Genomic DNA, 22,302 nt, shown 5'->3' with positions numbered 1-22,302 from the left:
GTTAATTGAGGAAATCACTGTAGTTTTTACAGTGGATCGCTGCACACGTGCGTTCGTTGCTGCCGTAAAGCATTTCACCCCTTTGGAGGGATTTTGTACCTGCTCACCAAACTTACATACTCCCAGAACAGACATTTGTGGTGGAGTGTGGGAAAGAAACCGAAGCCAGTCACCTTCTTAGAAGTCAGTGTAGCACCAGAATGATTTTGAAACTTCATTACTTTCATTCGGCTGCTTATTTACTTATTTACTTAGTTATTGTTCACCTCTTAAGTGACTGAAAGCGGCGAACAGTTCGAAGAGAGGTTTGTAGAACCAAGCTCTGGGTCTATCACAAACACCGGCACAGTTTCGGTAGAAAAAGAGGTACAGTATGTGGGTTCCCTCAACTGAATATTTTTTAAAAAACATCCTCTTTTCTGAAAATACAGCCCAATGAGCTACGTGTGGTCAGGCTTACAGTGAAGTGCTGTGGTTACAGGCTGTGAAAACAGCACAGATAGAGAGGACAGAGCAGGTCAGCGATGGTTGAGCTGAGCGAGTTGCACAGACGGTTGCTGTTTGTACGTTTGCCTGATATCCTTCAGAGACTCAGCCAGGGAACTGAATGAGGGACGCTGCCCAGGGTTGAAATCCCAGCATTGCTCCATCAGTAAATAAACCTGTAAAGAGGATTTGTGGGTTACACAAATAATTATGTAAGAATACTTGAGCTGTATTTTTTTGCATTTATGAATATTTGTGCTGCTTAGTTTCACTGTACCTCACAGGGACAGTCTCGAGGGCACGGCAGTCTCTCATTTTTCTCCAGGAGGGTAATAAGTTTAACCACAGTCATCTGACCATGGACCAATCCCATCATCTCAAAGAATTTCTATGGAAAACAAAGTCATCCATCAATTTGAAAGATATTGCAAACTTAAAGGACTAAACTAAAACCATAAAAAAGTTACTTTAAAAAACAAACAAACATTTACTGAAATAAAATAAAATGTATAAAAACCCTGAAACGTATTGTATTTCAGCTAGTTTCCAAGGAATCATTTCCACTTAGCTAAACTTGATGCACTAAAAAACTAAAACTGAAATTAAAAAAAAGACAAAACACAACTAAATTACTAAAACTTTAACTAAAACGAAAAAAAGACCCTTTAAATATGAATAAAAATATAAAAAATGACAAAATATTAACTAAAATTACACTGCATCACACCAGAGCTTTTTGTCGACCATTTGTCATTTGTTTTTCTGTATTTCATATACTATACATGTCAATAAAATTGACATTTTTGGTCATTTTGTTGATTACTGCAGGTTTACAGAGACAGCGTTACACTGGTCCGCTGTGAGCCGTACATCCTTCATGCATATTTGGCAAATGTGGCAATTATTTCTTTATGTGTAAAACTGGAACATTACAGAGTGCACTTTTTATATAAACATTACAAACTGATGCAGAAATGTCGAGACGTACCGAAGGGGGGCTTTGGTGATGGTTGCAGTTGGTCAAAATCTCATAGAGGGTCACAGCAAAGGACCAAACATCAGAGGCAAAGGAAAACTTGCTCTCCTTCAGGCACTCTATGGCGTACCTTAAAAGCAAAAAATTTAAATAAAAAAGTGTTTCGGAATAACTGCTGTTTGTTTAAACCCAGAGATGAATTTAATAATTAAAAAGATAAACAAGTGCAGAGATAAATGTAAGGTTTTCAAAGTTTTGTTCTTATTAAATTATTTTAGTTTCTGTGGGATTCAATAATTGTGTTGATCAATAGCAAACATACTTATGCTTTCACTGAGTAACACCACATTATGTCTAATGATGTCCATAAATCCATTAACAGATCATGCTGTATTGATAAAAACATTCTCCAGGATGTTATCAACATTAGAGAACATTACCCAACTCCCCAAGCCTCCAGCTATTACAGCTTACCAGAACACAGGGCTGTCTCCGTCCTCACGAACACGATAGTAGATCTCCCCTTCGGGAATGTACTTTGTCAAGCCAAAGTCACCGATCTTAACCACACCTTCATTCTCCACCAAAACATTCCGTGCAGCCAAATCCCGGTGGATGTACCGTTTGGAGTGCAGATAGTCCATCCCCTATGGGTGCGGCAGAACAGATTGGATAGCAGAGTAAGGACTATTAGTTTTTCTTTTGTAGCTTCAGTATGACTTTGAAGGGTCTGACTTCCTCACCATACAGATCTGCTGTGCATACAGGAGGCTTTGTGCGATTCCCAACCAGTGTTTTGGCAGGTACTCTCTGAGGCTTCCCAGTGGAAGATACTCCATGATTAACTGAACCACCTGTCCACCTAAAACAAAATACCACATATAGTACACCGTGAGTGTGGCTGTCACAGTTTGCATGAGTAGATTAAATATTACCAAATGAAACAGGAAGTGGGGTGGGACATAGCCTAGGAAACCATGATTTGCTGCTTGCTATTTCTAGTCGGAGGCAGTTGATAATTATAAATTCAGTGGAGGTGTTGTTATTGAAGAGAAGAATTTCTGATGGCCCTTAATACACACACACACACATATATATATATATATACATAACTACCTTTGACTGTAACATTTAAATTTGGGTTCATTTTCCTAGAATCATGTATTATCTGCTAAAATAGTATTTGTCAACTTTTATCTGTACACTAGCATATAGAAAGCTACTAAATGAAAAAAGTGACAAAACTGTATTTCATGAGGGCTTTAAGCTAGTGGCTTTGCTCACCCAGTTCAGTACAGCACCCCTTGTATTTGACGATATTGCTGTGGTAAAGTGATTTAAGTATGTCGATCTCCTTCATCCAGGAATCGTGGAGGTTACTTCCACTCTCTTGTTTCAATGCCTTCACCGCCACATACTCTCCTGTTCCGTCATTGCCAGGGTCATAGACGTACAGCATCACCTTTCCAAAATGTCCCTGAAAGCAAGTCACAGAGTATCATATGAAACTGAAATATGACGGTAAGACCTGAACAAATTATTGAGCAGAAACGGTAAACTGACCTCTCCCAGATCCCTGATCTTCTTCAGGTAACGTTTGTAAAACATGCTGGGGTCTCTGTCTGGGAGTGACTCACATTCTGATGAAATGTCTGGATCTTATTGAAGAAGACAATAACATATCAATTTCTAAAAATCACAAACAAAAGTGGAACACAAAAGAAATTTTGAAGAACACTGGGGCCCAACAACATTAGGCCCTATTAACTTTTATTGTATGGACAAAAAAAAAATCCAAAATATCTTCTTTTGGGTTTTGGAACAACTTGAGGATGAGTAAAGTTTTTTATGTTGTTTATTTGACTATGTGGTGTTTTTAATATGCTTTTAGACAAACCACGTGCCAATCTATTAATCAACACCATTGCTGAGTATTTTCTCCTTAAAACTAGTTTCCCAAAGGCTGACCCAGAAATGCGGTTTGAAACAGCCCTCGGTTTGCTACGTCACAATCCAATAACCAATCACGTCAAGGGATCGATTCCTATCACATAGCATGCAAAATATACCAATACCAGCACAAAACCAAAAATAAATTAGAGCAAAAAACCCATGAAGCTATGGTTTAATGTGAATTTAGAACCGCTAACTTGCATTATAACCCGTGGCAACAGTGTAAAATTAGCCCGGAGTCAGACGGACCTCTCCCGCAGCTGCGTCTGCACTTCACATGCGTATGCTCGCGGGCGTGAATTAACAATCACAAAAGGCTGCATTCGGGTCTTCAAGGCATTTTAGGACACAACATCGGCAAGGAAGTAACTTTAACGAAATGTTACAGTATTCACTGTAGTTGTCCGCTAGTAAAAACATAGTTTTATCAGTCATTATCCGTGTATGTCATTGTATTGTATTTACTACAGTTCAGTGGATCAGGAGGCGCTGGCTGGTGTGTGGTGTTGTATTTACTACAGTTCAGTGGAGTGGAGGCGGGACTAATTTGCATATTCATAGATCCGCGTATACTAAATGAGGCAAGGGTGTAGAGTTACATTCAAGCTATTTTAAGGCATGAGAAAATTATTTTCATAAGAAAAAACATTTAAATATGTAATTTTGATGAGCAAAGATAAGTTTTAAGGGATAAAATATTTGACTATAGGGGGACTTTAACATCCAACACCATAATAGCACCACGGTAGTGATAATACAACAAAACAACAGAAAAACCCAGCACGTGCATGATTCCACTGCGTTCAAAGACTCACTTTTCATCTGAATCTCTGTTAGCTCTCTCAGAATGGTCCGGAAGGACGGCCGTGCAGCGGGGTCGTATGTCAGACAAATGCTGATAAAGCTCGCCAGCTCTTGAGAAGACGGCACCGCCAGGTGACTCTGCGTCTCATAGAATCGCTCTTTCTGTAGACGGAGGAGAGCTTATAAGAAAACGGTGCGAGTGTGTGGTGTCAGGTACACAGCTGGAGGAAGCCGTACCTCAGGCAGTGTGCTGCCACTGATAGGAAGATCTCCGTTGTTGCAGATTTCCAGAAGAGTCACTCCAAAGCTCCACTGGTCGGCAGCGCTTCTTATACAGGCCCCGTCGGCGATACACTCCGGAGCTATCCATGGGATGCGCTCCACGCGCTCTTCATGTAAAACACATATGAAACAAAGACTTTTACATTTTGTGAAGTAAATGCAATCCTTGGGTGTTCTGAGTGTTTTAGTGGGTTGCTATGCATTTGCTAGGGTGTTCTGTGTGGTTTCTGGACTTGGATTTTCACTTAAAAAGTAATACAGCACCTCTCCTCAAAAAGCCACATGATTTGAGGCATCATTCATGCCTGAAACACAAACAGTGTGCTGAAGTTTAATAATTAGGGTTTCTGTCACTACACATTCTGGACAGGTGCTTCAGTGCTGTAAATATGATCATCCTGACACTAATAAATGCACTAGACTAAAGGAAGTGTGCATCACCATAAAGAAGTGGTTGGTTCGTAGCTTCCTGTTCTATGAACCATGAGAGAATCTGATGAAGTAAACAGTAGTGACAAGCGGACTGAGGTAACAAGAGAAATGACACAGATAGAGGGGTACAGGATGTACTCGTCTCGTGTGAATAACAATATAGTTCTCGGTTACCTGCACGAGACAGAGCCGACTGAGAAATGCCAGGGTCACTGAGCTTCACAAAAGGGGACGTGCCCTCCTCCAAACCCTTCCGGACCACCAGAATATTCTTGCCACAGACATTTCCATGGACCAAACGCTTTGTCTCCTGAGAAGAACAAGGTTATGGATGGTCAAGCTTACAAGGAAATAAAAGAAAAATACAAAAATAAAATGATCTTATAAATAAATAAATATTGCATTATGATTTTGTGAAATTTCATGACATTTAATCATTACTTATCTCATTCTCATTACTGTAATACAGTATGAAAACCAACATGTCTTTGAGCAAATACACTTAAAATAAGAATTATTGTAATAATTATATACTGTAGTATTATTTTTTTTCACATTACAGTAATAATAATAGGTCTTGTCAATAATGTTACAATGAAAAAAATGTCCCTAAATATAAGATTCAATTTCCTTAATGCAAATACAATTTCTTGGTGAAAAATCAGACATTTCTTGAAAGGTTTACTTTACAAATTAACATTTTCAATTTGAAAATATCAAATATATTTACAGTGACAAGAATTGGATGTAACTGTCAATTATGTTAAAATCAATGGAAAAATGCATGCAAATGTCCTTAATTTGTCTTTTCTTATGCAAAAAATATTTCTTCGAATAATTCTGAAGATTTTTTCCATTGATTTAGAGGTGTAATATGTCTTGAATAAAATTACTTCAAAAATTTAAATCATTAATATTTAATTAATATTTCTTGAATTTCAATATTTTCTTGAGTTTTACTTTACTCGTTGAAATATCAAATAATATGTTTTGTTAACACACAATCTTTTTATTTTGGGGTGAAATATGACAGTTTTTGTGTGATTCACTCAAAAAGAGACTAATCATTTAGAATGATCAGAGAGATTTTTGCCAATTATTGACGTAAGCTGTTCTATTTTTAAAAAATCCCATATTGAATTAATAATTTGTAATACTAATAATAATTAATAATTATTTGGCATGTGCTCAGGATCTGTGAAGGCTACACTTTTTAAAGCATACTGTACCCCTATGTATACTGGCCATTTGTGGCGGCATTACAGAAAGAGCAGCATGCAGAGACTTAATGTAGCTTATAATGATGGTATGCGATTGCTGCTTAAGGTGCCAAGATGGAGCAGCGCAAGCCAAATGTTTGTAAGTGCTGCTGTGCCAACCTGCGCTGCTGTGTTGTGTAATCTCATGTACAGATGTATGTGTAGGTTATCAGAATCTGTAAACAGTATAATTTTAACACTGACAAACTTGGCACTAAGTTCAGTCAGGCTTTTTTCAAATATGTGGAATCATTGGCGTTTTAGTACACATGTAAATATGTGATATTGTGGTTTTTGTTTTTGTATGTTATTGGTGTGTCTTTGTTTGGACCGAGTGTGTCCTTAATAAAGTTCGATGATGATGAATAACTCACAAGATAGCAAAGAGCGCTGGCAAGCTGTTTAGCCACAGTAAACTTCCACTGAGGAGTGACACACGCCTTCTCTCTGTGCAGGAACACATCTAATGGGCCAAACTCCACAAACTCCTCCACCATGATGTCTGTTCACATAAAAACAGTACAGTCAACAGATACATAATGTGTTTGGCGGTTGGTAAAAAGTACAGATTGAGCAATAAAAAAAACAGCTTTGACGGGCACAGCACTCACTCTCAGATCCCTTGACTGAAACTCCATGCACAAAGACCAGATGACAGTGTGACACTTGACTCATGAGACTAGCTGTCTCAAAGAATGCCTAGACATGAACACAATCAATGAAATATCATCTGCACCTTCGCTGTTGTTGACGATACATAATCAGATGACTCTTACTAGTGCTATATCCTTGTGGCTCTGGTCCAGAATTTTAAGGACAACCCGGATGCCTTTCACATTGCGGTGATTGTTATTAGACTCGTCGTCATCATCCTCTAGTAAACCGTGAACCTTCAGCCAGCCTGTGTAAATGTTCGTCCTGGTGCCTCGTCCCAAGTGCTGCTCCTGCATCCATGAAATAAGGTCAAAAATTGGTTCTTCAGTTACGATACTTCATGAGTTAACTTTCTTCTCTTTGTTACGTTAAGTTCACATTCTTCTTGATTTATTTATTTATTTATTTTAAATGATTTGCAAACAAATTGCATCTGTTCCTCATTTGTGATGTCATTTCCATCACAACAAAAAACTCTGCCACTAATAAAGTACTTGAAGACAAAAAAAATATTAAATTCTTTAAAAATTAAAAGCTATTTATGAATTTACAATTTTTTTTTTTTATGTTTTTTTGTTTATTTGTGTTATTGTGCATTATATTTTCTGTGTCATTTTCAAATTAGCAAAATTAAGTAAATTACTAATTCATTACAAAACATAACTACTGTATTTACTGTATTTCAGGGTCAAAAGTACCCATACTTGACACTCCAGCACATTAAAAATATTAAAAACTACATGTCTGATATTGAGAAGTCTTGTCTGCATTCATTTTATCAGTACAACCAATCTGCCATAGTGGAATGCATAAAAAAGCCCCTTAACAATGGTTTGGTGCTCAGCTCATGAGGATAAGAAGGTAAATGATTGTGTACAGTTACGTACCTTTGTAATTTCCTTGTCCTTAATTTGATGAAACCGCAGTTGGCTCAGGTTTAGGGTTTCAGAGACCGTTTTAATGCTATTGTTGGCACCCTTTCTTATTACGAGAAGGTTTGATAGCTCTGCAAGAAAACCATAAAAACCCGTTAACAGGATGACTCACTAAATGATAAGAATCATATACTTCTGTGGAATTTTTCTCCTAATCAGAGATGTACTCCAGGATGACTCAGAAGGTTTGACTGTGAAGTCTGCCAAGCAGAAAATACACACTCACCTCCTGGTCTGGGCAGGCAGCACTTCTTCAAAGTGAAGCTGTCTTCTCCAGACTTCAGCACAAAGGTCTTTAAACTATTGGTGAGCTCCTTTATGCTGGAGAATTCTTGATCCCAGCCTTCCAGTCTGAATATGGAGCCCTTCAGCGTAATTCTGAACTGTTTGTATATTGGATTTTCTCCATCCTGTCAGAATCAAAGTCAAACAGAAATGACATTAAAGTCACGATGAAATGCATGTAGCGACAGATCTGTTCTTCTGTACGGTGACGTACATCTGAGTGAAACAGATTATCAAAAAAAACAAAAAATGAAGGGCGGGGACTTGGTTCTATGCATTGAATGTTGATTGGATTTTAAGATGCGGCCGCTGCATTCAAAAGTGGAAGCAAATGAATGTGAGCTTGTAGTTGATTTCAATAAAGGGACGGAGTTCAATGATTGGAGAAGTCAGGCATACACCACCAGAGAGCAATCTGTCATTTTCACCAAAAGATCTACATTCTATATTGTATACATGTATATTATGGTTTCTATGGGATTTTTTATGGGATGTCTTCTGTAGCACAAAAGGTGTGGGATGAGTCAAGCAGTTTACGCAATAGGTGACAACCATTTATCTCACCGCCTCTTGTGTTTATAGGCACTTTTCCATACACCCGAGAAGTGATCAAATACAGTATTAAATAGATTTTCTGACTATATAATATGCAAATGGAATGTGATTGATTGAGAATAAAGTCATCTTCCATTGCTCAATGATCTGCAGCAGCCACAACAAGGTCTTTCGCATTGTGCGCCACTATCAATTGTACACGACAAAGTAGCAGGATTCTCACAAACAAGCTTGAACCTGTCGTGTCTCTTACACTGAAACTTCATTGTAAACTTGCAGTTGTCACCTAGCTGTAAGTCAAGCCAAAGCATTGCCAAAGCAAACAAATTCCTTTTACATGCATAAGCTTAATTATTAAGCACCATTAATTATACTTAACGTATTACGCAATCATTTCACAATTCTTTAATTCAGCCAATCAAATCATTGTCATGAGTTAACACTAAAACCTCTAACTAGAGCATTACCTTTGTTTGACTCAGAGATGCCAGGATTATGCGATCGTAATTCAAAACACTCCAGCGCACGATAAACGCTCCCTCCTCTGCTTCTTTCTTTAGTTTTTGGAGCACATACTCATCCCTGGGAGCAAGAAAAAGAGTGAACACATTAATAAAAATGGTGGAAGACCACATGGCTGCATGTGGAAATGCGAGTGACGTACAATATGGGACCGTGCAGGTCATTGGTCCCACTAAGAACCACTCTGGGCGGAGCCACTTCGTGACAAAGATAATGATGCGCGTCGGTTGTAAGGCGGAAATATCCATCCAGCAGTGAAACCAGAGAGCGAGCCTGAAGTCTGGAGCCCAAATGCATGTCCTGGAACACAAATATATAAAGGTGGGTCACGTATCATAATAAAAACACAAGAGATAAAAACCAAATACAGCTTTACCAGACTGTTTACCATTGACATGTTGTCTTGGCGACTGATGCAGACGTTTATGCCCTGGATGGCAATATGAGAGATCGCAGGGAAGTCGCAGAAGGTGTTCCAGTTGTCCATTTCCTGTTCATCAGGTGGCTGTGCTTCTCTGTTCTGTTTAAAGATATACTCATTCCCCTGGAAAGTGGGAAGAATTTAAGAGTACAGTTCTACTAGCGAAGAAGAAGGTTAAATATCTACTGCATCAACTTACCCATTGTGCTGATGTCTTCCTCCAACATATGCCGGTTGATCCAGACACTCTGATCTCATGAGTAGGTTCACTGTTCACGGTTTGTGTTTGGGAGGCAATGGGGTACGACCCACTGCCATCTCCATCAGATCTCAGGTCAAGACTGAACACAGGGAAGGTTTCGGCACCAAATTTTGGTGCCAGACGCTCCAGCGTGGATATATACTTGTACATAACTTCTTGTGACCCAAACTTTCCCATGCCCACCGTGTGCTCCTGGAAACTGCTTACAAAGTTTGCAAACACGCGCCGAATACGGAACCTTGTCAGGACATTGTTCCGGGCAATGTGTCGGGAAAAGGATTGAGGGATACAATGGAGAAAGCTGAAAGATGGTGCACAAACATGTCAATACGCTTGATGGAACTCTATTCTATATTGTAATGGCTATCAGCATTGTTAAAAATAATATAAAATTGCACATTTTAAAGTGTTCTATGAAATCCACTCATATACCGATATTGCAGAGTTTTAGATACAACTAAACGAACTCAGACACATTTATAATCTGGACAACAACAGGTTCACACCATAAGGAACACATTTTTCCTTTCAAGATAAAAGAGCTTAAAGGGGTCATATGATGTTGCTAAAAAGAACATTATTTTGTGTATTTGGTGTAATGAAACGTGTTTATGTGGTTTAAGGTAAAAAAAAAAAAAAACACATTATTTTCCACATACTGTACATTATTGTTTCTCCTCTATGCCCTGCCTGTCTGAAACGCGTCGATTTCTACAAAGCTCATCGGTCTGAAAAGCGAGGTGTGCTCTGATTGGCCAGCTATCCAGTGCATTGATTGGCCGAATACTATTGGCCGAATACCTCAAGCGTGTGATGGAAATATTACGCCCCTTACCATATTGTGATGCCGTGTCCCGGAGCGACGAGACAAAAACATTAAAGGGTTAGTTCAGCCAAAAATGAAAACTCTGTCATTAATTACTCACCCTCATGTCGTTCCAAACCCATAAGACCTCCGTTCATCTTCGGAACACAAATTAAGATTTTTTGATGGAATCTGACAGCTCTCTGACCCTCCCATAGACAGCAAGGGTCCTTACACGATCAACGTCCAGAAACGTTGCAAGGAGATTGGTAAAATAATCCATGTGACATCAGGGGTTCAACCGTAATATTACGAAGCTAAAAAAAAAAAACCCACTTTATTCAACAATTTGTCTCCTCCGCATCACCCTGGTACCATTTTGGAGAGTATCCACTGAACACAAACAGCGTATGTTGTTCTGTGTCAGCCGCACCACACTCCACACTTTTTTCTTTTGCGCACAAAAAGTATTCTCGTATCTTCATAATATTACGGTTGAACCCCTGATGTCACATGGATTATTTTACCGATCTCCTTGCTACGTTTCTGGACGTTGATCGTGGGAGTACCCTTGTTGTCTATGGGAGGGACAGAGAGCTGTCAGAATGCATCAAAAATATCTTAATTTGTGAGGGGGTAATTAATGACAGAATTTTCATTTTTGGGTGAACTAACCCTTTAAAAACCCATTATAAACGAGGCATTTGTTGCATCCAGTGGGCACATAATTACGGATTATAATGACTTATACTGTCTTTTTACGAGTTGCGTTGCATCGCGCCGCGTAAACATAAAACCATGTCTGCATTTGTGATCGGAGAAATGACAAGCAACAAGCGCTACTCTACACTGCTCAAAACTCGCGTTTGAATCATCAGTGGCAAATTCTTTAAATATGAAAACGTACTTACAGTCTGTGAGTCAGAACAGCCGGCTTTCTAGTCTACTCTACCAGGATCAGGAAACAGTCCTCCATAAAATGTGCTGTACACATCTGAATATTTTGGTTGAAGTGTTCTGGAACAGTGTTGTAAATACAACTTAACCATTGATTTCTAGTCGTGTCCTCTTTTGGAAGGCCAAACTAAGTATTTTCACTTTCGCAACGAAACACACAGCGTCTCCACGACATGGCGGCGGCGGTGGCAGCAACAATGAAGCTACACCTTCTTTCTTTGCATGAACATTTGGGCGGTGTTATGCAAATCATCCCACATCGTGACGTAGACATGTGGGGGCGTGTCTAAACGAGGCGTTTTAGGAGGACGTGGACCAGTCTTAACTTTTATAAAGAATATCTCTTTGGGTTTGAGACTTTAGTCTTTGCAACTGTAGGGATCTTATCTATTCACGAACAGCTTGTAACACTCCAAAGAGAAAGGAAAACTTGAAATCGCATCATATGATCCCTTTAATGTAGTATGAAAGCGTATTGTAACTTCCTCCTTAGCAAAAAAAAAAAAAAAAAAGACTACTTGAAACTACGCTGGAAAAAAGGTCTCATTCTGTACTATGGCAACTTGCTGACATCTGGTGAATTACATTTGGACACATGACCGCCCACATTTATACATCAGCAACGGCCATTTAACGTTCAGAAACTTGGCCTGTCGGTTTGTGTAGCATCTACAGCTCTGCATTTTATATAAAAATAAACAAAGATTTATTTTGAACAAAGTGCCTGATCATTTTAGTATGACCTTCATAGTTTGTAGCAGATTTAAATGATGGGGCAGTTAAAAACTCTATTCAACACAGCAAACCTTCAGCTTGTGAGTGACTGCAGGAAAGCACTGTATTTCAATGCATATACAATGAAGGCATTCCCTTATAATTCAACAAGGCACAGTAGCAAATGAGAGAGGGTAGGAAAAATCACAAATTAATTTTGTTCAGGAAAAAAAAAAATCCTAGCATTATGTTAATAATTTTGTATGACAGGACCCCTTTAAAGACAGCCCACCTGCTGTTTTATAAATTATAATATTCTTTGATAACATATCTTTTAATTAACTTGCTCTTTAAATAGCTTTGTTTCAAATCTTTCTCTGAACAGTAAAGAAAGCTGAAGCCCGCACCTGGTCTGCTTGGCCACATCCTGTAGAGAAGAGCCACTCTGCAGTGCCGTGTAAGAGAAGTGAAGCACAGCCATACCTAGACATTCATTCTTAAAACCACTGATCTCTTCTTCTCCCTTCACTGCATCCAAACATGTCAAGTCATTCACAAAATCATATTTCGCCTGGTAAGAAAATCAACAAAATCAACTTAGTCAACTTAAAAGACTTGAACAATTTTTAAAATTCTTTGGACAATAGTCAAGACACAAAAAATAGCAAAATATAATTTATCATAGAAAACTTTATCATTTTTTAAAGCTTCATGTTGACCTTGTATTGAATATGAAGTGCTGCTATTGTTGTTGCTATACTTCCTCAACCTACATGCATGCTTAGTCAAATGGTACTATAAAAGTTTTTTCCCATTTTATTTGTCATTTCTCTCAGTTTTTTTTGTCAGATTATTTATCTATTTTTACAAGCAACCAATTTGATTCACTAGCTAGAAAATGTACTGAAGCAATGTCAAAAACGGTTGAGTCTGCACCAAATTATATATGTAAATAATTATTAGGTGCATTAATTCAAGAAAGCAGTTAAAATCGCACACTAAACTACACATTATATTCAACAAAAACCAAAAGATCAAGGTTAAATAACCAATCTGAAAAGTTTAAGTGTCAAACTTGCATGGTGACAAAAAATGAAAATGTGCACAAAAAGCAGAAGCAAAAGTTTCAGACCCCACAGACTATTTTCAGTGCTTGTTGTCCAGTTACATGAGTGAGTGAAGTGACGTGGCCAAGAATGGTTACCCATACTAGGAATTAGTGCTCTGCATTTAACCCATCCTAAGTGCACACACAGACCGTGAACACACACCCGGCGCAGTGGGCAGCCATTTATGCTGCGGCGCCCGGGGAGCTCCCCGTCTACTTGGGGGTTCGGTGCCTTGCTCAAGGGCACCTCAGTCGTGGTATTGAAGATGGAAGAGAGCACTGGTTATTCACTCCCCCCACCTACAATTCCTGCCGGACCGGAGACTCAAACTCACAACCTTTGGGTTACGAGTCCGACTCTCTAACCATTAGGCCACGACTTGGCCCAAGTTACATTTAAGCAAGATATACACTATTATTCCTTAACATCATAATAACTAAAGATAAAAGTAAAAATAGGGTAAGTCTATCAAACATTGTGCTGTTCCTGGCTGTGTGAAGCACCTGCAGCTTTGCATATCTTTCTGATGCCAATGTCACAAAGCTCAGATTTATTGCTAAAGTTGCAATGAAATGGAAGTAATGAAATGTAACACATCCGAACGTAACAGATTATTGAAAAAGAAAAGAAATATACATAGGGCAGGGACATGGTTCATCAGTTGCTGATAGGATTTCTATAATTTTCACTAGAAGGTCCAGTTCTGATATTTTGATTAAATATCTGTTTGTTCGAAAACGGTCATGACAAACATCTGGTGTTACCCATGTAACCTATGTGCCCTCTTGGGGAACAAGACCTGTGTCCTCTAGTGGACACTATGGGGAATGCCATCAGCATGACAGGTGTCTGAAGTCCATGTGAAAACACTCCAAATCCATTGGACCACGCAGTCCATGACGTCATTAACCGTGATGCCAATAACGCCCGGAAAGCTAAAATAACTTGAGAGAAAAGGGGAACCCAACCAACACTTATATTTAAGGAGGGGCATCTCATTCAGCCAAGTTGGGAGCACAACTCTCCTCAAACAGCTATGTTCCTAAAGGCAATGGGCCATCTACTTGAAACCCTAATGCAGGGGAGATGGCCCAAAGCATGTGGGATTCAGGGGGACCACCTACTTAAAGCCCTAAAAAGCGCCGGGGAGGCAGCCCAACCCTGCTGAAATATTAGGTAGGGAAAGAGCTCACAACTCAGGGGGGAGGTCTTATCAAAGGAAACCAGCCTCATTCAGTACACCCTTTGACAAAAATACTTCCTGAATAGGGAACCTGAAAAGAGAATTTACCTATAGCCATAGGTGGACCGTCTACTTAAAAAAAAAAAAACTCTAATTACAAGGGAAATAGCCCAAGCCAAAGACCAACTTGTCAAAGGGAACCTATCCTCAGACAGTTACCATCTCTGAAGAGGCAGCCATAGGTGGACCGTCTACTTAAAAAAAAAAAAAAACTCTAATTACAAGGGAAATAGCCCAAGCCAAAGACCAACTTGTCAAAGGGAACCTATCCTCAGACAGTTACCATCTCTGAAGAGGCAGCTATAGTTGGACCGCCTAGCTTACTACCTCTGATACAGGGGGGCAGCCCGACCTAGGAGACTATATGAATCCAAGGAGCAGCCCAACTCACACATGCACACCGAACAGAGGGAGCAAGGAGCCCTACTTCAATATTCACATACTTAGTGAGGGACATCTCGCTCCACTCAAGCCAAAGAGCAGCTAGTCTTGTCCTCAGACAGCTACCATCTTTGATGTTTCAGGTTGGTCACCATAAACACACTGGAGGCAGCCTGACCTGAAATACTGCTAAGAAGAGAGCAAGGAACCCTACTCACAACCCCAAATCATTGGGGAGGAGCATCTTGCTATAATCTTCGTAAAAGGGATAGCCATCAAAGGAAACCGTTCTTTAACAGGTATATCCTTGATAAACTTCTGCTTAAGAGGCAACGAGAGGAACGTGAACAGAAACTTTAATTTTCCCTGTGCCCCGCCTACAAACCCTGTGCTCCATCCTGCCTCACCGCAACCAAACTGCGGAGTGACTCAAGAGAGAGTCAAGCCTGGGTGGAACCATTCTTGCGACCGCCTCACACAACACGGATTTAACTCACTCGAGAGCTAAGGGTGCTTAGTTCAAGCATCAGAAACACCCGAGAATGTATCGCTAAGAGAGCCTTCAAATCCTTCAAGAGCCGAACAAACTCATGCAAACGCTGACTACTATCCCTCAGGAGATAACAGAAAAGAAATGCTACCTAAGCTTACCTATCTCTTTCAGTAGTCTCGCAAATGCATCATGCCTGGCACATCCACTCTCTCTTAGAAGTCGAAGGCGTTCCACCCAAGGGTCCACACATCCCACATCCGATGACAATAGGGACAGAGCAAATGGTCTCACAATAAGTGCATTCATTTTCCTCAAAAACTGAATTCACACGCTCTTCATTTTTGCACAAAACGCATCAATCATACATGTCCTCAGGTCTTAAAACGGAGGCGAACCTGAAACGTTTTGCTGAGTGTTTCCTAATATCCTTGACCCTGAGTTTCTGCTGTGTCTCGGCAGCATCGGGACCCGAGATGCGAGACGTAGACGCCTGTCCCACATCCCTCGAGAATAGGGCCAAACTTGAGTGGAGCTTTCTCATTGGAAACTTGATAGAATTAGCGTATTCGGCACTGCTCAAGCACTGAAAGCATGTGCTCCTCGCCGAGAGACATAATGCAAAGGTCATGTGTGTCAGAAATCTGGGACACAGAGGCACACAGTTCCTAAAGGGTTCACTTGACTTTTTCTCCATAGTGCTTTCACACACGCTGAACAAACAAACGGCTCCTGAAGACAAAGAAAGTTGATGACGTGCATTACAGATATCCTCTTATCCTTCCAGACATCAAGGGCTGCGCTGTCCAATGGATTTGGAGTGTTTTCACACATGCTTCAGACACTGGTCATGCTGATGGCACTGCCAATAGTGTCCACTAGAGGATACAGTGCGAGATCCCTTGAAGGGGAATTACATTCTAAATGATCTTGGGTGCCAACCATTTATAAGCCTACATTAGGAGAAACATTATAATAAGACCCTTACAAGGACAGATTATTTAGTTTGAGTAATGCAGGTGCTTCATGATCACTTCTGCTCAGTCTAGAAAGAAATATCTCAAAAACAGTGAAGCAACCGCATTTCAGTAATATTTTTCTCTATTTTTAGAGATTTTAAAATCACCTGAGCAAAGAGGTATTCCAGGGAGGTCATCTCCAGCAAAGGAGACGTAACTGGCTCTGACCCTGTTCCAGTCCGTAATGCATGACGTGTCACTAGCGGTTCTTTTTCACTTAATCCGTGCCAGTTACGGAAGTAAAATCTACAAAGAAACAAAGATTATTAATGATTAACACCATTCATGCATATCATTGCATAGATTGCATAGATCTCTACAAATGCACACAATCTCATATTTACCTCATACGGAAATGCAGCAAAAGGCCAGACTGGTCTTCCACATTAAATTTGTGATTTGGACTGTACCAACACGAGGATGCAGGGTCATAAAGAGCAAACAAGGCATGACAGACTGGAGTGATCCCTGAGGAAGACAGAAAACATTTTAGATGGCTGAGAGCAAAAAAAACAAAACAAAACAAAAAATACAACTCAAGCTCTTACTGGCACCCACACCCAAACCTACCCACAGCTTTTGCTGCATTGATGGTGAGATCTTCAGCAGTCACCTCACCCTCCTTGTAGGACAGGCAGCGCTCTCCCTCTTTAGTCCAGAGCAGAAATACATGGAGCCCAGGACCCTCACACTGTCCTGTGAATGTGTGAGCTTTGGATTTTTTTGAACGTCCTCGTCTAGACATTATACATTGAGTCCAGTACCTGGGTCAACAACATACAAGAATGTTCATGATTAAAAACAATGAAGAAAGTCTGGTTTAAATACTCGTGTCAAGAACATAGAAATATAATCTTTGTATTGGTTTCATATGGTTTCTAAACATTTGTATCATTTTAAACACAAGTTTACATTTAACAAACTCTAATATGTTGTAACCATCAAGTACATTTTATTTAAAAACATGCTCTTCATAGACCATACAAGATACAAGTCCTTGTATACATGAATGACATTTTTTATTTATTTATGAAAAATTATTTAATCCAGACAAAAAGAAAATAGTGTCTCAGCTATCAGAGTGTGAGAAGTTCTCTAGTCCTCAACCACAACTGCATCGACGATAAAACAACATGCATTCCGAGACCATCGTGACACTTATATTAAGAGAATGGGGGTAGCAGGTTAAGCAACTTGGGTAAGCGTAAGCGACCCAGATAGGCGTAAACAGATAATCTCAACTTCCGATTCCAAGATAATGAGATATTTCTCAAGGTATGTAAGTAGCCGCCATAGCAACTTATTCTCTAAACATAACTTGCTCCAGAGGTATTCAGCACATGCATGCCATTTTGATGAGGCTCCAGTGGGTGTGACAGCTCACATCATGCACAATATTATATAGTTATATTTTCTTAATTACAAAGCAGCTTTAATAACATGAAGGAATATTTATTTTAGCTTACAAATCTTAATATATTTTCACATCTCAACCATCGTGGATATGCATTCAAACATATATATATATATATATATACACATATATATAGATATACATACATGTACTTTATATCTGATTGAAAGGACTTCTCAAATGAGAAAAAAATGTAGGGTGGGGCTTCATTTTGTCGGGAATTGATTGGGTTGTTGGATAATTGTTGTTTACAGCCATCTCATTTGATGACAGGTTGTTTTTAGGCAATGGATTATTATAGAGAAGAAATGTTAATGAGAAATAAAATGAGTTGTGCGACAGCCAATCACTGTTTACGAATACCATGGAAATGAATGAGAAGTGCAGTAAACTGAATTCTACCTGTCGCAAAACTGTCCCCGACTTCTCTAATAATTGTTTTTTTTCAGTATAAACTCTAAAAATACATCAATCGAAAATAATTATTTAATAGCAAACATGTTGAAGTTTAACTGGCAGGCTGGCAATTCATTAAATGATAAGACACTTTCCACAAAAGCACTTGCAACCTTCCGGTCTCTCTCGTGAAATCAACACGGAAGTGACTTAAACTGTAATTCGTCAACTGGCCGCTAGAGGCTGGCTGCAAAAGGAGTCAATTCCATAGACCCCCTCATGTTAAAACGCCCAACTTTACAGCAGAAAAAAGCATGTTTACAGCCTGGTTCAAAAAATGATTTTAGTCTATATAGCTAATTTTGCCCTTCATGACAATTGTGAGGGGGGTGGATTTTTTTTATAACTCATCCGTTTAAATTATATTAAGCCTTAAAATTCTGCATAATTAAGGGTGTGGCCAGTTGAGTGACAGGTGGATTGCTGCTGCGGTCACCACCGTCGAGCTAGGTGGGCGTGGTTTCAGCAACCAGCTCCCATCTCTTTGCCCATTTTCAATTATCCGGGAGTGACGCGCTGCCAAGATAGCGACAGCCGGCTCCGCCCACTTTGAGCTTCAAAAACGCCCTTTAGAAACCTACGGGTGACGTCACGGACACTACGTCCATGTTTTTTTACAGTCTATGTTCTTAACATCTGTTTCCATGGTGACTCTTGGATTTAACTTTATGTTGAGAATGTCTTTGTGCTTTGTGTTTTTGAACTATGAGTTTCAAACTCTGAGCTGACCGGATTAAGTCCTGAACTTGTTTTCGATAATCATGAATAAACAAAGTTTGGGTCAATCAACCGCAGGAGTGATTCTAGGATTTCAGTCATAGGGAAGCTCATTCCTCAATGAGGGATATATATATATATATATCCCTCATTGTATAACAAACAATACGACAAAAAAACTACAAACTATTTCCATGTTTTCCACAAAAAAAAAATTTTTTTATGAAAAGCACGCTTTCTTTCTCCCGCTCTTTCTCATAAAAACGCACACACAGACTCACAGAGTGCAGACTCACAGTACAGCACGCATGGATCAAATGAGCACAGAAACTTGTCAGTGCTGCTCTGCAACTTTATCAATAAACTGGATTTGCAACTGAAAAGCTATGACATTTCACAGCATGGAAGCAATACTGAAGCTGTTCTTGAAGCAGTTCAACTTACAGTTTCGCTATTAGTAGAGACGCTGCTACTGAACACGGTTGAGAGACGCACAGTCTCAGGTAATTCACACACACTTAATCTCTCTCTCTCTCTAATAACTTGTTTGCATAATTAAGGCTCAAGTCTCCGTTAGCAGCAACAGGATTCTGTGATAGAGAACACTGTAATGATTTCCATGGATTATCATTTTTTGTTTCCTGTTTTTGGGTGGTAATAGTATATATTAATAGGGAAGTGGGGCCCAAATATTTATTTTGCTTATGTCACAATAAGAGGTAAATCCAGCCCTGACATACACGCACACCTGTTTTCTTTACAAACACAAATACACAAATGCCCAAACATGTTTTTTTGCTGGTACCTTGGCTGGTTCAAGGCCTGTCCAATTCCTGAAGATTTGCATATTCAATATATTATATCCGCAAAGTTAACAGAAATTAACCTTTCCTATTTAATGATGTTTAAAATTTTTTACACTGAAATATGAAATTTAAAAAAACAAACAAACAAACAAAAAAACGCTAATAGGCCTTAACGAGGGAGTCATTCAACCAACCAAAGTGTTCAAGCGGCTGATTCATTCAGGAACGAAGCAGGTGACTGTCTTCACGAATGGTTCGTTGAATCACTGACTCACTTGATTTATTCAAAAACACAGATTCATTTAGTAACTACACAATGTTGTGTGTTGCTCAGTGATGTGCAAATTTAGGGGGGCTGAAGCACTTCTAAAAAAGGCCTAGTAACGCCTCTGATCAACCAAGAGTTCAGGGTTTATGTGACGGTACGTTAACACTCCTTTTTTGGAAAACACCCCCATACCTGACAGTTACTCTTTTGAATGACAGACGATGACAACACACAACTTACAGGCACCGTGTAAAATGTTAAAGTTTTATTTTTTGTACAAAATATATAACTTAGTGATGTCAAGATGGTACCAATGATTAAATATTTAACATTTTATAAATTTCAAGATTTTATATTTTACATTAAATATTTAACATTGATTAAATATTTTAACACATTTTTTTTCTGAACACATTTACCAAATTTGATAGTATTACCATTTCATTCTGCATTCTAAGCCCATCATGAGATTAATTATTTACTTGATCTTATTATATAAATTATTTATTTCTGAGGGTTTTAACAGCCCTAGGAATGCTAATAAGAAATACAAATCAAATCTGTTCATAGTTTGATGGATAAAAAGACAAAACATTTATTAAGTTCATCTCTCCTTCCATGTGACATAAATGCATTAATAAATAGCTGTATATAGTGTTTTATGTAATATTCTTCATTACAACTGCTTTGAAAAAAAATATTTATTGTGAGGATATACAAATAAATTTCAATTGAACTGAAAATGTTTCTCTACAGATTGATACATCTAACATTAATAGCTGTCAGAGCTCAAATGCACTCTTAATATTACTATTAGGTATCAAGTATACACTTAAAACTCAACTTAAGTAAATACTTTGCACATAACATTTTAATAATTTGCTTTGGTTCTAGTACAGTGACAATAAAAGAGCTAATTATTTAATGTTGCAAACAAGAAGTTGTATTTGCAATAGCCTAGTTATGCTCGTTTTTATCAGTATAATAATATTTTTTTATATCAATGCTATTGTATACCTTAAACACATCAGTGTTCTTATATTTTAGAAAGGGGACCCTCGCAAGAAGATTACCGTATTTGGAGGTCCGTCAAAAGTCTGAATCAGTGTTTCTTCCCACCATCATTACTATTAATATAACATGCTGTACTGTTGTAATGGCCGTGGTTGGCAAGTCTCAGAAGATTGTGGTCTTAGATTTCCAAAAACTGATAGATAATGTCGGCAACCACTACTTACTAAACTCAAGAATGTGTTTACTATCATTGTATGTAGGCGCAAAATACAGACAAACAACCTTCCTTAAAGAAAATAACATAAGCTACTTCCTGTTTCAGATAGCCTACAGCCCCGCCGGACAACTAACGTTACATGATCTCATGTAAATATATATCTAAAAAAAAAAATTTGGTCAAAAGTATTGAAAACTAATCGTGAGTTCGTATTTACCTGCATGCAGATGAACGACGGTGATTATCTCACACAGAGCATAGTTGTCCTCTTATTACAGGATTCACATCTCTAGTATTTTCATTCTCGCTCCACGAACTGATCCAAGTGTGAGGACAAGAAGACTGCGTTCCAAAACCTAGTGAGCTGCCTACTTAGAAACGATGGGGAAACGACAGGGGCGTGTTCAAAATGCTGTGTGCATAGTCAGTTCGAACGGTATTGAGACACCGCCAGTAAGTGTTTTCGTCCGCGAGCTCTTCAAATTAAGAGCTCTTACTGTAAATGCCAAATATTTTACCCTAAACAAAGCTACTTCCTGTTTCAGATAGCCTACAGCCCCGCCGGACAACTAACGTTACATGATCTCATGTAAATATATATCTAAAAAAAAAAAATTGGTCAAAAGTATTGAAAACTAATCGTGAGTTCGTATTTACCTGCATGCAGATGAACGACGGTGATTATCTCACACAGAGCATAGTTGTCCTCTTATTACAGGATTCACATCTCTAGTATTTTCATTCTCGCTCCACGAACTGATCCAAGTGTGAGGACAAGAAGACTGCGTTCCAAAACCTAGTGAGCTGCCTACTTAGAAACGATGGGGAAACGACAGGGGCGTGTTCAAAATGCTGTGTGCATAGTC

The 22,302-nt window shown here is 38.9% G+C and overlaps 1 protein-coding gene across 2 annotated transcripts; it reads right to left on the bottom strand.

Moving 5' to 3' along the window:
- Positions 1–16: 16 nt before the first annotated feature.
- On the bottom strand, positions 17–22,200 carry LOC107596804 (non-receptor tyrosine-protein kinase TYK2-like). 2 transcript variants are annotated; one of them, XM_016287629.1, is made up of 24 exons: positions 22,094–22,200; positions 17,115–17,308; positions 16,889–17,012; positions 16,652–16,790; positions 12,710–12,873; positions 9,764–10,127; positions 9,532–9,687; positions 9,286–9,443; positions 9,089–9,203; positions 8,008–8,191; positions 7,734–7,852; positions 6,969–7,136; positions 6,804–6,891; positions 6,567–6,694; positions 5,108–5,243; positions 4,457–4,608; positions 4,231–4,381; positions 3,026–3,120; positions 2,747–2,939; positions 2,206–2,324; positions 1,937–2,109; positions 1,475–1,592; positions 764–874; positions 17–662 (listed from the first exon to the last, which is right to left on the bottom strand). In XM_016287629.1, the coding sequence occupies exons 2-24, from the start codon at positions 17,287–17,289 to the stop codon at positions 519–521; spliced, it is 3,474 nt and encodes a 1,157-aa protein (XP_016143115.1). In that variant the 5' UTR covers positions 17,290–17,308; positions 22,094–22,200; the 3' UTR covers positions 17–518. The 2 variants fall into 2 exon arrangements, with proteins under 2 accessions (XP_016143115.1, XP_016143114.1); XM_016287628.1 differs by lacking the exon at positions 22,094–22,200 and adding an exon at positions 21,654–21,762.
- Positions 22,201–22,302: the final 102 nt, after the last annotated feature.

This window comes from Sinocyclocheilus grahami, unplaced genomic scaffold (assembly GCF_001515645.1).
Source record: "Sinocyclocheilus grahami isolate Dianchi unplaced genomic scaffold, SAMN03320097.WGS_v1.1 scaffold223.1, whole genome shotgun sequence".
NCBI lineage: Eukaryota > Metazoa > Chordata > Actinopteri > Cypriniformes > Cyprinidae > Sinocyclocheilus > Sinocyclocheilus grahami.
Note: the sequence above shows the minus strand (reverse complement) of the source record. Positions and strands in the feature narration are given on the sequence as shown.

What these genes read in the sequence shown, in the direction of transcription:
- LOC107596804 (XM_016287629.1), bottom strand. Translation starts at nt 17,289, where the DNA reads ATGTCTAGACGAGGACGTTCAAAAAAATCCAAAGCTCACACATTCACA. An exon ending in GGAAGACATCAGCACAATGG is followed by an intron (nt 9,688 to 9,763) that starts GTAAGTTGATGC and finishes CCCACTTTCCAG; the next exon opens with GGGAATGAGTATATCTTTAA. An exon ending in GGAGACAGCCCTGTGTTCTG is followed by an intron (nt 1,593 to 1,936) that starts GTAAGCTGTAAT and finishes TTTGCTTTTAAG; the next exon opens with GTACGCCATAGAGTGCCTGA.